At 45.6% G+C, this 16,207-nt stretch overlaps 1 protein-coding gene across 1 annotated transcript in view; it reads right to left on the bottom strand.

The window, feature by feature from the left end:
- The window catches only part of LOC308653193 (uncharacterized protein), a 223,399-nt gene that overhangs the window by 140,063 nt on the left and 67,129 nt on the right, over positions 1-16,207 (bottom strand). The window contains exon 3 of the mRNA XM_081301776.1: positions 549-690. Coding sequence (XP_081157902.1) covers positions 549-599 — 51 coding nt within the window. The 5' untranslated portion in view covers positions 600-690. The remainder of the gene's footprint in view (positions 1-548; positions 691-16,207) is intronic.

Genomic DNA, 16,207 nt, shown 5'->3' on the forward strand with positions numbered 1-16,207 from the left:
TGGAGACAACTTTGTAAGCCCCAGGGATGAAGTTCTTTTGTTCTCAAACTTGAACACGCCTCAGAATTTCCTGGAGGGCCAGATACAACACAGATGGCAGACCTGTCCCCAGAATGGCTGAGTCAGTATGTCCTAAGGAGCCTTCATGGTCCTCCAATGTTGCTCTTCTGGAGATCAACTAAAGAATCACTGGACTAGCCTCAACTTTCCCTTTCAGAGGCCAGAATTGCTGACTTTTTAAAGATGCCTCAGCAAACCAAGGTGAATTGCAACAGGGGACCATTTTTTTGACAGCCCTCCCCCCGGAATAGTGAGCTTGCTGTCATTAGAAGGATTCAAGCCAGGCCGCCCCTCCCACTCACCCCCATTTTGTCCACAGCTTGCTTATAATGCCCTGCCTGCTCCAGTACAACAGGGCCCTGGGCAGAGAAAGCTGCTGCAGCCTGGGCTCTCTGATGACCTCATTCTGTGATAAAGGGAGTATTCCTAACTCAGAGCCCATGGGTGGCCAGCCTGTGTGTCTGCCATTTTGAAAAGTGACATCTTACCTGTAGGGTTTCAGGATGCTTCCCCCAACTTGACTCCTCTAAGGCCTTCATTTCTTATTGTGTCTTCCCCAATCTCACTCCTTTATTCTTTGATCCAGCACTTCCCAGCTGAGGCCTTCTAGGTGCTGGGTGCTGTCCTAGATCCTGAGAAAGACACAGAGACCTGTGAGAAACAGGCTTCTCCCAACCTTCTGGGACTTCACATCTGGGCAGGAAAAATGAGCCTAATCAAGGGACTCCATGGTAAAGGGGGAAAGAGGGAGGCCCTCAGGTGCATGAGGACAAGAAAGGGGAGACTCCTGAGGGGGGCAGCAAGATGTCCACAGAGCAGGGGCATGGTGGGGCTGTCAGCATGCGGAATGATTCAATCATTGAAGACACTGGTAACTGTACACCCATTGCTTTGCACCCTTCTTTTTTCCTCACAAGCATCCCTGCGGGCGGTGCCATTATCAAAACCTTGTTTATAGAGAATTCAACTTGCTCAAGGCCACACAGAGCTACTCCAACTCAAGTTTTCTGACCCCAGAACACGATTCCGACCTTTTATTCCATTTAATTGTTCTCAGCCAAGGATGGACAGTTAGCCCTTGGAGATGGGTTTACTGGAGCACTGCATAGGCGTGGAGTGGAGCAGAGAGGTTGGGACCGTTTGTTGAGAGGCTTGAGTGTCAGGGTGAATTGTTGGAACCTCACTTGGGAGCTGCTGGGGAGCCAGTGGAGGATTTCAAACAGAAAATTCCTCTGACAACAGTGGGCACATTGGATGGAAAAGGGGCATTGGTGGCCAGGAGGCCACAGTGGAGGCTACTGAAAAATTTCGAGAGAAGCAAGAGCCTGGGTTAGGACTGGGTGGCAAACCTGGGAGGAGACTCAAGACAGGCGATCTTCTCTCCACTGGTACTGTGAACACTGTTTGACCACTGACCATGCACCTGACCTCATTTGGTCCTTACCATAGCTTCAGATCTCCCCATCCCCATCCTCCTTCTTGACTATCTTTGTCCCTGCTGATGGGTCCCCAGGACCTGGTAGTTTTCCTGTTTAGGATCAGGGGCCTCAAACTTCCTGACCCGGGTCAGAACCATTTGTTCTCCCCATTTTACAGTTGAGGAAGCTGAGGCCTGGAGACTATCAGTAATTGGCTCCATGTAGGAGCTGACGGTGCCTTCCCCAGTGGTGGCAGGTCCTTCCTCTGCTGACACGATGCTCCTGTGATCCTGCCTTCTGGGGCCAGATTGGAGGCCCCGCAGCTGTGGTGGGTGCCAGATGGCATCTCAGTCACCAGGCTGGAGGGCGCCTGAGGACCTTGCGGTCAGCCCCACTGGCAGTATCACCTCCCTCGCTGGCACTGTGGGTATTGGGCACAGAGGGACTGAGTGAAGGGAACACGTGCTGCGGAGAGGGCAGGAATGAGGCTGACTCACGCTCTTTGTGGTGTGGGTTGCAGCTGTTCCGGGGGCATCCCAGCTACACGAGGCAGCTGCCATCTTCATGGTGTCAGAGAGCCACTCTTAACCCAGGAGCTGTGCTGTCCAACTGTGGCACTACACAGAGGCAACCCAACCATTGGTGATTGAACCTCAGCCCTACCCCACCTCTACCCCAGTCCTGTGCTTGCTCCTTCTACCTGTGTGATCTTGGGCAGGATGGCACTGATCCTGATGAACCTCACTTTCCTCATCTGTTCATGGGCTTATTGACCTTTGCCCTCCCTATCTTAGAAATGTAGGGAGTGACCAGGAAAAAAAAAAAGAAAGTCTTTGCAACCTAAGAGATTCCATACATTTCATTACTCTTATGCTTACTGATGTTAACATTAACATCATTAAACATTCTCGAAGGAAAAATGGTGGCAAAATGTTGTAAGGGTGTATTCGGACTCTTTGTGGGGTTTTTACAAGCATCCTGTGAGTTTAAAACTACTTCATGATTTTTTTTTAAAGTTACATTCTCTTTAATTGCATTCTCTTCCATTCAGACAGCTTCACCATGAGGCAGGCATACTTCAGGCAACAAGAGAGGATGATCTCTGCCCTTGTAGAGCTTCGTCTTAGCAGACAGAGATAGATATTCATCTGCATGATAAATATAAAAAATATCTGTTGTGCTAAGAGGTGTTAAGTCCTGTGGGGAAGAAAAGGAAAGCAGCTTAAGGAGAGCAGAGGAGGAGTGGGAGAGGGACGCACAAGCTGATTAGAAATAGCGTGGTCCAGGCAAGCCTCAGGGTGAAGGTGAGATCTCCAGGGAACCTGAGGGAGGAAAGGGGAGTTACGCAGCAGATATCTATGGGAAGTACATGTGGGAGTTGCTGGTGGAGCAAAGGTCAGGAGCTTGTTGAAGAACAGGAGGCCAGCGTGGCTGCCCCAGCACAATTAAGAGGTTCTGGGGCAACGGAGAATGGTGAGAAGTAAGATCAGAGAGGCAATATAGAGCCAGTCCTCTAAGGCTTCGGAGTCTATTTTAAGGACTTCCAAGTGAATTACCAGGGAAGGCATTAGAGCAAAAGGGTGGCACCATCCAGTGCATATTGTAAGAGGTTTACTTCTACGGCTACACTGGGTCTAAGGGACGTAGGGTAAAGCAGGGGAAGCAGGTAGGGGCAATGGTAATATTGCAGGGAGAGATGCTGGCAGTTTGGATAAGAAGGAAGCTGAAGGTAGTAAAAAGGTGTTTGGATTAAGGTAAAACCAACACAATTTCTTTGACCTAAAGTCCATCCCGAGGCCATTTCCAGGCCTAAAACTCTTTGCATGCACTTGAATCTCATCATCATCTCCTCAAATCTTTCTGCCCAGCTGTGGTAAGAATAAGAGAAACACCATGTTAACTCTGCCTTTTTAGATCTAAATTCTCTTGAGCATCTTGTTTCTCTACAGAGATATTAAGCCTACTTGGAAGCTATGATTCCACTTCGGTGGCCCAAGGTTTCTGGGGTGATATTGACTCGATCCTATTCTGTGCCCAGGTAGAAATATGGCATGCAAGGAAAGGCTATTTTACCCTCAATCAGGAAAACAGACAATCTTGGGGACAATGGAAGGGCACAATTGTCAACAAAAGGAAAGTTTGAAGAAAGAGCTGCACAAGCAAGAGCAAGTGGCTGACCCTGCTGTGAACAAACTCCGCCTTCGTCAGTCGACCTGATTGATAGGTATATGATCTGTCACTGAGATACTATTATTTGCTACCTGGTCTCCTGGATCCTGAATTCCTCTTCAACCTACCCTCTACATTACCAGCAGACACAGGGTCTCCATGAATAAGAAAGTCAGTATTCTCTGCCCTGGCACTCTCTAAAGTAGTGCCTTAGCCAAGCACAGGGGCACACACTTATAATCCGAGGTACTTGGGAGGCTGAAGCAGGAGGATTGCAAGTTCAAAGTGAGCCTGGGAAACTTAGCAAAACCTTGTCTTGAAATAAAAATAAAAAAAATTGGGGATGTAGCTCAGTGGTATAACATCCTGGGTTAGATCCCCAGTACCAAAAAAGTAAAAGGAACAGGCTGGATGGGAAGAGAAGGGAAGGGGATGGGGAAGGGAAGGGAAGGGGAAGGGAAGGGGGAGGGGAGGGGGGTGATGAAGACCTGCCCTGGACCACTGGGCCAGGCTCTAGTTTTATGCAAGATTCTCTACTTTAGAAAGCCAGTCCCTGTGCTCCCACATCCTGCAGTCTGTGGAGGAGGCTCTAGCTGGGGCAGGGGCTGGATGCAGTTAGGGGAGCTGCGGTCCTTTGACCTCAATTCCACCTCAGCAGTATCCGTGCAACGCAGCCTTCAACACTTCCTGCCCTAATTGTTGTGCAGTGTCACCATCGGCTGTTAAACAGCTGCCACCTGCCACCCCAGACCTGGATGCCAGCCAAGGGTAGGTAAAAATATTCCTTCCTTCATATAAATTGTGGGAAGACTCTTCTGGAAGAAACAGGCTCAGGAAATGTGCACTGTCACTGGGACCCAGGCAGTGGTTCTGGTCTGTGCTCCTCCATTGTGATAACTGGTCACCCAGCTGGCTCTTCTCCTTGCCCCATTCAGTGCCACTTTTTAAAGTCTCTGAGTGGGGCTGACAATCTAGTCTGGAGTCGTGGAAGAACCCAACACATTTCAGCAGAGGGGACCTCAGAAGTCATGCCTTTTTAATAAGCAACGGAACCTTCTCTCCGCCTCCTGAAATAAACCTGATCTAGATCTCCAATATTTTAAGTACCTTTGGTGACAAAATTGATAGTTTACTTGTTCTTCTACCACCCTCAGCGGTTTGGAGGCCAAGCCACCAACCCACAATCCTCGAACCTGTTAGAACCTTTTCATTTCGCAAATGACGAACCTCAGGACCTAGAGTCTTATCACAACTCCCTCGGCGAATCAAAAGCAGAGGTTGTCCAAATTCCCCCTTTGATAAGGACACGGGTCATATTGAATTACAACCCACCTTAATGATCTAATTTTAACTTGAGTAGCTCTTTATAAACTCTGCCTCTAGTAAAGGTCATTTTCTGATCTACAGGGGTTTAGAATTTTAACGTGCAACTTTTGATGGGACACCATTCTATGCATGGCATACAGGCAAGACAAAAACAAACCTGAATGTCAGAGGACCCTGGTTTCTTGATGCTCAGAGCAGTGGTTTGCAGAATTCAGGCATGTCAGTAGCTTTGAAATCTGTCATGATGGGAAATTGACAAATACTACAAAACAGGGTTTTCCTCTCCATCTCCTCAAGGAGAGCTGAGGATTAAACATTTACGGATACAGTACTGGATTTGGGATCTGAAATAGAACTTCCTGTGGAATTGGATCTTTGCTTCTTAGATTTTTAAAGACTTTCAGGGAATAGGGAGCTGGGGATGTAGCTCAGTGGTAGAGTGCTTGCCTGGCATGCATGAGACCCTAGGTTCAATACTCAGGACCAAAAGGAAAAAAAAAAACATTCAGGGAATAGTATGAGAAATCACTCAAAAATCCCTTTGGGATGGTCTCATCAGGAATGATAGACTTTAATGCCCGAAACACCATCTGACAAGGCAAATGGGCCAAGCAGCTGAACCGAAGAAACTAGAGAATGGTGAGGAAAGTGAGAAGAGGCTCTGGGGTCCTGGTTTGGCAGGGCTGACATAAAGTAGCACAGACTGAGTAATTCAAACAACACAAGTTGTCATCTCATGGGGCTGGGTGCTACAAGTCCAAAATCTAGGTGCTGGCATGCTTGGTTCCTTCTGGGGACTGTGATGGGAGAATGTGCCACAAGTCTGTTTCCTCAAATCATGTGGATTTTCATTTCCCATCTCCAGGTTTGTGTGGTATTTTCCCTGTAGGCACGTCTGTTACTGTGTCCAAATTCCCCCTTTGATAAGGACACGGGTTATACTGAATTACAACCCACCTTAATGATCTCATTTTAACTTGAGTAGTTCTCTATAGACTCCACCTCTAGTTAAGGTCGTTTTCTGATCTACAGGGGTTTAGGACTTCAACGGGCAACTTTTGATGGGACGCCATTCTATGCATGGCAAACAGGCAAGACCAAAACACACCTGAATATCAGATCTGGCTGGCTCACTGCCCTGATTCTTCTCCATTTGCCTAACTTTGTGTGTGTGAAAACTTAAACTTTAGGAGGGAAGCTAGTGGCTTTCCAAGGTCATGGGTAGAGAAAGGTGGAGGTGATCCTTTTGTACCAGACTGGGGGCCTGTTCCAGTTACTTGTCTCCTCTGGTTTATGGGACTGTTTCTCCTATTTGTGTGTTACCTCAATACCTTAGAAGAGTCTTTCAGCAGCCAGAGGGCCAGGATATATCTGGTGCTGGTCTCCAAACTCCCTCCAGCTTGCATCCTGGGTGAGACCACGCAGATGATGTTCAGAAAGCCCAGAATGAGTTGCATCTACCTCACTGATCTGTCCACAGCAGAAGCTTTGGCTGCTCCTGAGCTCCATGTTAATTGCTGCACTCTGTACCATAGATTTTTTTAGGCATTTGTTTTTTCAGTAACACTCTCTGACTATATACCAGCAAAGGAGAAAAAAAGATCCATTTCAGGACTCCAGGACACTCCCCACTCTGGTTGATAGTAACCGAGAGAATCATCAGGTTATTTATCTCAACCCGGAGACCTACAGGATCTAACATCTACTAGCAGTGTGTGCACTTACTAATTCTGATCAGCCTCATACTCTTATCTGAAAATTGGGACCAATAATACTTAGCTTACAGAATAACTAATTCATTTGTTCATTTAACCAACATTGAGAGGGACATTCAATATGCTAGGAATGACCTGTGCACTGGGTTTATAATAGTGAAAAAAGTGAGATGATCACTTCCCAGGACCTTCAATGAGGAAGACAGACCTCTGTGACAACACATGATAGGGAAATGCTGGCTTCCTGGGAAACAGGAAAAGGAAAACCTGGGAAAACTTGGGCCCAGGTAGAATTCTGAAGGGAATAAGACATCCAGGTGAAGAGTGGACTGGGAAGGAGTAACTGTTGTTAGGGGAGCAGAAGAGATCGTGAAAAATACACTGGGCATTGAGGGTCATATGTCCAAAGACCTAAATGGAAGAAGGCATGGAGGTGGGTATTAATGAGCTAATGAGATGTGCATCACATGTGCCAGGTACAGAAGGCACTCTGTAAATGCCACTTGCCGTTTTCTTTCTATAATATGCCTATGGATTTTATCTTCTCATTTCCAAGACCAGAGATGTCAGCATTCTGTTGAAAAATTCACGTTAGCAATAGAGCTCTAAAATTACTGAAAACCATGTTTTCATTTATGATAGTCTCACTAATATATACTTATTCATTGCAAAGACATGCATTTCATTTTTCATATACATGGAAGACAATTATTATAAATATGTGCCTATGTGTTTTTTCTTTTGTATGAAACAATGACTCCTCCTGACCACACAAGGATTTTACTACCATCTGGCTTCAGATTTTGAGTGAACATAAATATTATTGTTTATTCTGTAGCCTCTAATTATCCCCACACACCTTCCCCTTTTGATCATTCCAGGTTCTGCACGGCAGAATTCTCTGCTCAAGTGGAGACGGTATTACAGAGGCCTTAGGAAGCACACACACTGTAGGGAAACTACTCAGATACTCTGTTAACATAAATAAGAATGAGAGCCATGACCTCCAATGCATGTGTTTTTATTTTTTTGTGATTTTTTTTAACTAATATATGCACCAGCATGAAATACATCCCTTCCCAATTGAAAGCAATATTGGCCTCTGTCACTCTAATTAATATTACCATCTTGACTGATTTATTGTCAGGCAACTAGATACCAGTGTGCATAGAGACAAAAGGAGATAGACAAATCAGGAAAGAATTTGATAGGCATTTGGTATTTCTTCAAGATACACACATAAGTACTTCTTCTTTATCTTTCCTTTAAAAAAAAAAAAATATCTTGCCCAGCATGGTGATGCACATCTGTAGACCCAGCTACTCAGGAGGCTGAGTCAGGAGGAGTGATTGAGCCTAAGAAGTTCAAGGCCAGACTGGAACTCAGAGTGAGCTTCTGTCTCAATAAATCAAATCAAATTAAATTAAATAACTCACTGAGAATAAATTGCATTTTTTTTCAGTGCTTGCCAATCATGATGCACACCCCCTTTCTTCCTGCAGAGTTTACTTTGAGGAAGGTGGTTCTTATTTTTATCGTTCCCATTTTGCAGTGACATAAACTTGTCTAAGATAGTGTAGGTTGGAAACGACAGACTCTGAGTCATCACTCCCAATTCTGGGCTCTATTTGCCATTCCATGTTTCTTCTCCCATCATCTGCCCCTAGACAGTCTCTGAAATCTCTTCCAGCTGTGAGACATGGTGGAATGAAAGATTCGAGTGAGGGCACAGCCCTTGCCTGTTGCTTCAGGATTATATCCCCATTGTAATGTATAGCTTGGAAAGTCCAAGGAACTTAATCAACTGCTCTTTGATATTTGCTGCACACTTTGGTGTCCCCAAGAGTTAATGCTAAAGAACTTGTTTACTGAGGGATACTAAGCAGCTAGTACCCAGGTAGATGATAAACTAAGCCCTCTGTGGGATCCAGGATGTGTGGCCCACCAGCTTCCCTGTAGCAGCAGCAGCCACAGGAGAGTGAAGTTCACGGCTTCTGGGAGCTGGGGTCGGGTGAGTTGGCGGGGCATCCCCTGATTCCACTCTTGCTTCTCCCTTTCCCTAAAGATACCTCTACAGGAAGCTGGAGCTCTGAGGGCTTCCTATAATTTGGTCTGAATAAAAATTCACTGGGTTTTTCCAATCTGTTAGCACTTCCTCCTTCAAGCTTTAGCTTCTCAAATTGGTAAGTATTTAATTTCAGTTACAAAATTAGTTGCTTATTGGTATGACATATTAAACTGGTTGTTTACTCATGAATAGCCTGTTGGTAGTTTACACAGCATTTTCTCAAGAGCCATTTTCTAGAGACAGAGGAAAAAATGAGGGATCTTCTTTCCCCATATTTCTAGTTAATAATTTACTGCCCCAAATTCAAGCCTATTAACTCAAGATTCCCAAGTCATTCCACTGTGACACTTTGAATGTGACACCGTCTACCTAACAATCCATGAAAATAATGGGCTGTCAGGGAAGCCTACTTGCGCCTGCTTAAAATCTTCTCTCGTTCCCTGTGAGTTCCACGAGTACAGCCCACTGCTCCCCACTCCCCACTTCCAAGTCCTTCCTGATGCAGCCTATAGGGCCAAAGGTGACGGCACCAACATCTACAAGTTCTTAGGGTAGAGTTGGAGGACCAACTGAGAGTCTTGCCTTCTCTGTACGTTCATGAGAATGTCCTCCAAATACACTCCTTTAGCCTATGAGAAATTAAGCTCCTCCTAGTCTCCTAGTCTCCCTGAACTTTCTCTTTTGTGACCCTTATCTCTGCATGGCATGCTCACCCACCTCCATTCCTTGGTAAATAACCCAGGACTCAGCCTAAGTGCCTCTCCTTCACTTTCCTTCTCATCACCATCTAATCCCTAAGATAGTCATTCTTCCTCTGAAGCACTTCTTCAGTTTGTGTCTACTTCCTGACCCCAAGTGCCACTTTTTCTTTTTTTTTTTTTTTTGGGGGGGGGGGGGTTTGGTACCAGGGATTGAACTCAGGAGCACTTGACCACTGAGTCACATCCCCAGCCCTGTTTTGTATTTTGTTTAGAGACAGGGTCTCACTGAGTTGCTTCGTGCCTCTCCATTGCTGAGGCTGGCTTTGAACTCAATATCCTCCTGTCTCAACCTCCTGAACTGCTGGGGTTATAAGCATTTGCCACCATACCCAGCCCAAGTGCCACTTTAAAGTCACCACTGTATCTCACTGGGTTTCTGCAGTAGTTCCCTAGCTGATCTCCACCTTTCATTTTTCCATCAGTGCCTCTAAAGAAAGAACTGTAACATTAGGCTCTGTTCTGTATGTGGCGAAAGGAGCAGGTGAGGATTGGTATAAACGCTCTATGAGCTTTCAAGAACAAGCTTCAGACATCAGGGTGATGTTCACTCTGGCCTCCTTTACCAGCTTCCTCCACAACTTGCTATCTACAGATTCTTTCTCAAAGAAACCACATTGTAAAAAAAAAAAAAAAAAAAAAAGCTGGACATTCTAATGTAGGATATTATGTTATGCCTGGTCACCAGAAAGGGGCATCCTGGCCTCAACCAGAGTGTACAGCATAGACAATAACACCTAAGAGGAGACTGACATGACCTCAAAACACTCATCACACCCACAGGCTGGGCCAGGCTGGGGGCTCCCCCAGGATGTTTCTCAACAGAGATACCCAGAGCATTTATCTGAAGCCCTCTTTGTCGTGCACAATCTGCTTTGAACTTTGTTATTCTTCATCTCTTCACAATCTCTGAGGAGCTTTCCCACAGCAGGGGTAAAGTGAGGAAGGAGAGCCAGAAGACCCCTGGTGACCTTGGCTCTCTTGACCTCTTAGAGCCCATTACTCCTCTCTGGGGTCATAATGGGAAGATGACCAGGTAGCATCAATGTTATGGTTTGGGTGTGAGGTGTCCCCAAAAGCTCACGTGTGAGAAAACGCAAGAAGGTTCAGAGGAGAAATGATGGGGTTTTCAGAGTCTTAACCCAATCAGTGCTTTAATACACTGATGGGATTCAACTGAATGGTAACTGAAGTGGTAGGGTGTGGCTGGAGACGGTGGGAATTAGGGCATGGCTTTGGTGTATATATTTTGTATATAGAGAGTGGAATCTCTCTCTGCTTCTTGATCACCATGATATGAGCGGCTTCCCTCTGCCACATACTCTGCCATGATGTCCAGCCTCACCTCGAGCCCTGAGAAACGGAGCCGGCTTTCTATGGACTCAGACCTCTAAAACCATGAGACCCTAAATACACTTCTCCTCCTTATAGTTGTTCTGGTCAGATCCTTTAGTCACAGCAGGAAACAGCTGACTAAAACAGTAGCATATTGAGGTTGATGTTTGAAAAGATGGGGACATTCATTTTAGAGTTCAGAAGACCTAGAGTTTAGGTCTAAGCTGTGCTATTCACTGTCTAATCTAGGCCCTGTCGGTGAGCTTCTCTGAAACTCAGCACCTTGGTCTGGTAAATGTGATTATATGAATGTGGTCAGAGTTGGGTGAAATAAGGCACAATATGTGCGTAGTGTTATACTATTATCCTAAGGCTTATGGAGTGTTTTCTAGAACATAAGTGTTATATCTCAGCTCAGTGATTTCATCATGGCCCAACCCAGTATCTTAACTCTTTACAAGTGCTCACTGGGTATCTGTTGCCTGGAACTCAGCACACTGAGCCTCTTGAACCTGCCTATGGAGAGAGCATGCCCCTGGTTATATGTGACGCAGAGCTGTAAAATCCCAGGGAAGGATTCCTGGCTTGTCTGGAGATGGTCTCGTGCTGTGGGTGGTCTGGACACCAAACACTATTTAAGAATGAATCAGCCTCCTGCAATAGTGCAAGGACCACAAGATGAAGCAGATCCTCCAGGATGGGGGCACTTACAGGACACCTGGGAGGTGTTTTGGGATTGCCTGTTTTTAGATAAGCGCACTCCTATGTGTATTTCAGGTGTATGTGTGTGGAGAGCTGGTATCTTTGGTCAAGTCAGCCATGTTTCAATGGACCTGGGGAAAAGTAGAAAGACTGCTGGGTTGGGATCACCAGGTGTGTGTGGCTTCCCCCTGGCTCTGCTCTGTCTCAGCTTGGCTGCCCTTGGTCACATGACCTCATTTCTCTGAGTCTCAGCTCCTCTCTCTCTCTCTCTCTCTCCCTCCCCACCCCCCATTTTTATTTTTTGGTCCTAGGGATTAAACCCAGGGGCACTTTACCACTGCATCACATTCCCAGCTCTTTTTATTTTGAGACAGAGTCTGGCTAAGTGGCGTGGGACCTCACCAAGTTGCTGAGGCTGGCCTGAAACTTGCAGTCCTCCTGCCTCAGTCTCCCAGTTGCTGGGATTACAGGTATGTGTCACTGTGCCTGGCTCAGCTTCTCTTTATGTAGACCCCAATCTGCCCCTCAGTAGTCTGCATAGGTTAAGCCATGGCAGGCGTTTAGTAGCATAAAGCTCTCAGTATACTGGGAGAGTCTCCTTCTTGCTTCAGGGACACTGCAACCCAAGGATGACGTCCATCTCCAAGCCAGGACCCACTTCTACTTGTAGCACCATTGGTAGCACCTGCTGTTGGAGAGCTTCCTTCACGGCCTCTGAGGACTGGGCTCTGTCAGGCCATGTGGGACTCACTGACTATGAAAAGCACTGTGACTAAGACTCTTGATTGTAGATTAAAAGCAAATGAGGAGAACACTGTGACCTGAAGACAAGTTGAAGGAAACTGTGATTTAAACTTGCTGGACTATAAAAAAGAAGCCTAGGGAGCCAAGCTATACCTCAAAACCAGGACAAACCAGCAGGAAGGTCCCTAAACCAAAGCTGGGGAAACCTGTGCTCTTTCCCCTCTTTCCAGTTTGACCGGTAAGTTCCTTGGGGACCAGGCTACATTTTGCTCATAATTGCATCTCGTTCTTAGTGTGCCTGGTGCTCACTAAGCTATTTACATGCACCCATTGGCATATCAACATGGTATTATCTATGTTCGCAATCCATCATGGTGGGTTACAAAAGCAGTGTGGATAATGTATATATTTTTCCATAGGGGGAAAAAAAATCTACCAAAGATATTAACACTGTTGTGTACACAATTATCTTTGCACAATGTGTTATTTTAATTTTCTTCTTTTTAAATTTTTATAATATGATGCATATTATTCACATGGTTAAAAAGTTTAAAATGTATACATAAATCTGTATTTTTATATTCCCTCAGGTTTTCATTCCCTTTTGGACTAGCATAGTAAAGGACAACAATATAGATTTTGAGGTTTGATTAGAAAACAAAATGCTATTTGCTATAAAATTAAAATGTTTGCATAAATGGTCACCTGGAAGGAGTAAGGATGGTGTTTTGGTTTCCAACAACACACAAGGCACAAAAATGTGACACTAACGTGTAACATACTCCTTAATCTGTTAATTCCAAGCAAAGACAACTCAAGTAATCAAAAAGAGAGCTCTGGATCACAAAACCACAGGATACCAACATCCTACAAGTAGGGCCCTCCAGCCACTCCGGGTGTCCTTAGGGAGGACACCCCACTTCTCTGGGCCTCAGTGTCATCCAATAAATGAGTGAAAGAGAACATTCCTGAAAAGGAAGATTTAAAGGATAATAGGAAATCCAACTCCCTAGCTACTCTTCCCTCATCTCTGGGTCCCTTTCCCCCTTTGAATATGCCACGAGAAAGGAACTCTTGAGAGGTTCCCTTGAGGATGTGGCAGGGGATGTCCGAGAAAGCCAGTGCAGGAAGAATGGAAAGAGCTTGGGCAACAGCCCCAGGAAGGTCAGAGCAGGCAGCAGGCAGGGACACAGGATTTCATTGCTAGTAAGCCTCACAGGTTCCACCCCCTCTCGCTTGGTCCCTAGCTTTAGCATCTGACAGGGAAGCTGTGGGGATGCCATGGACCCCTGGCAGCAGGGGAAACTCCTGGGATGAGGAATCCATGTTGAGGAGGGTGGGTCTGTGTGGGGCCAGAGTCTGAGTCTCAGCCTGATCCTGCTGCCTCCTGGCTGGGGACCCTTCCCCGGGACTCTTCCCCAGTCAGCAAGAATCAGCCAACAGTGGGAGGATCTGCCTTCCCTGAGCTTGGGTGTTCTCATCTGTGGAATGAAAGCCAGGATGAGATCTATTCAAAGTCTATCCCAAGACTGGACAAGAATAAAAACCATGAATTTAAATGTGAATCCTTCTTATGGCTTAGGTTATATGAGATATTTGTGTAACATCGATGCTGGATACTAAGGATGCATTGAATGCACTTTGGGGCTTTTTGTTCTTGTGTGAGTGGAAGACTTCGAGGGGCACAAAGCTTGCAGGCTCTGTCTCTGTACTAAAAGAGCAGTATAGGCCTTTGACCTTGCATGTAGCACTGTATTTATTTCTTAACATTTTTCTTCCATATATTTTGGGGTTTTTTCCCATATTTTTTTTTTACATTTTTGTTTCTTTATTCCTTGTGTTGTTAATTTTTAGTGTATTACAAATAACGTAGAGGCCTTATATTTCTTTAACCCTTATTCTGCAAATCCAACTGCATATTGAACAATAGCTCAAGACACTGATTTGAGATCCAAATTGAATGCTTACTCTAGTTTGATATCTAGAAGTTGACAACCACATTAAAAATGTAATGAGTGCCAGTCCATGTTTACTAGGTACAAAAGTATAGTTTTAATGTCATATTTCATTATTCACATAAAAAGTGAAGGGTGAACCACTAATTGCATGCCAGGCACCTGTGTGGGAAGCCTTGTCTCCAGCCAGGCTCAGCCCTCCACACTCAGGGAGACCCACAGACCAGAGAGAGCTCCACCCAGAGCTCCACCCAGGGTGGGGCATCTGCCTGGGCTGGGGAGAAAAGCAGGCTTGTCAAGGGGTGTGTTGCATTGTTAGTATTTACTGCTGCCAGAGAGCATGCTGATGGCTTTCAGGTGATACATACCTGGCAGGTCTCTTGCTCCCTAACAAGATCTTTTTTTTTTTTTTAAGAGAGTGAGAGAGGAGAGAGAGAGAGAGAATTTTTAATATTTATTTTTTAGTTCTCGGCGGACACAACATCTTTGTTGGTATGTGGTGCTGAGGATCGAACCCGGGCCGCACGCATGCCAAGCGAGCGCGCTACTGCTTGAGCCACATCCTCAGCCCTAACAAGATCTTGATGATGGATCATTTACAGTGTCAACTACCAGTCAGGGAAAGATGGCATTCAAGATACAATTGGCTCCTAGGTCCCAAAGCTCCTCTTTTCATCCCTCCCTCAACTTTATAGAAAAGTCGTTTTCTTTTTCAAGTTAAATAGATAGATCATTCTTTCATTTGTGGGTGAAATTTACTCCTCGAACAGCCCACCTCCAGGAAGGAAGAGTGCCGGCTAGGGAGCCAGGCGGCCTGGTTTTGAATCCCAGCTTCTTTCCTTATTGGGAAAGAATGAGCAAATCACTTATATTGACTGATCCTCAGTTGCTGTGTCTACAAGATGAGAATAATGAAAACTCTTTCTTCTTTGGGTTATTGTAAGGATTAAGCAGTACTCATAGTAGTCGTGCGTACAAAACAAACACATGATGCATGGTCCTCACCAGCCTCAACAGTAGGAGAGAGACTTGTCAATCATGGAGGTACAGCCTGTTGTGTCACTTGCTTTAACAGAGGTATGTGGCAGGGAAGTATTTAATTTGGGGGGATCACCAGAGACTCTGGAATGGTTAGAGATCAGGGAAGCAGAATCACTGCAAGCGATAAAGATTTATCATCAGGGTTTAATCCATACAATTGTAGGTGCTGGCTCATCAGCCTATGTACGGTTATTGAATTTGATGCTGGACTTAAAGTCAGAAGGGCAGGCAGCTGGGAAAAGGAAATGAGAGTGGAGTGGGGAAAAAGCAATAATGGCCTGGATTCTGCAAGGGCCAACTGGAGCCCATTTGTCTCTCACTGACTCCAGAGATAATTTTGGTGACCTGGAGCACAATCTGGTGCCCTTCCCCATAGAGCTATTCATGGTGGTCTATGATTCAGGCAGCTGATCGAGAAGAGCTGATGGGAACTGGAGGAACTGAGGGATCAGCTGCTGCCCCACCCAACTGGGTGAACCAGCAGACCAGGCACAACGTATGTGTGACACCATGGCACATGGTGCCATTCACCAGCTTCCTAAATATTAAAGCATGGCAGCTTTGCTTCTGTATTTCCAGTATCCTGAAAAGCTAATACACAATGATGTAGGGAAGGGGAGTCTGGGAAATGTAGCCCCATTTTGCCTCTATTGACCCAGTAGAAGCCCACTGTACCTCTTCAGAGGAAGCAATGAAATTGGATCTGAAAGAGTAATAGATGGTCCTGAGGAGAAATGGGAAGTTGTTCCAGACCCAGGCAAGGTAACGTGCAGAGCATGAAAGGCTTGGTGTAGTAAGATGTCCATAGTGGCTATTGCATAGATGTTTTGTCACTGACCACAGTGTCAGCTCAACTTAACCAGAGCTACCATAGTTTGAGGAAGTACTGGTCTACCTATCCATTGGGTCAAATATT

This window comes from Spermophilus citellus (assembly GCF_964194105.1).
Source record: "Spermophilus citellus genome assembly, chromosome: 7".
NCBI classification, from domain to species: Eukaryota; Metazoa; Chordata; class Mammalia; order Rodentia; family Sciuridae; genus Spermophilus; species Spermophilus citellus.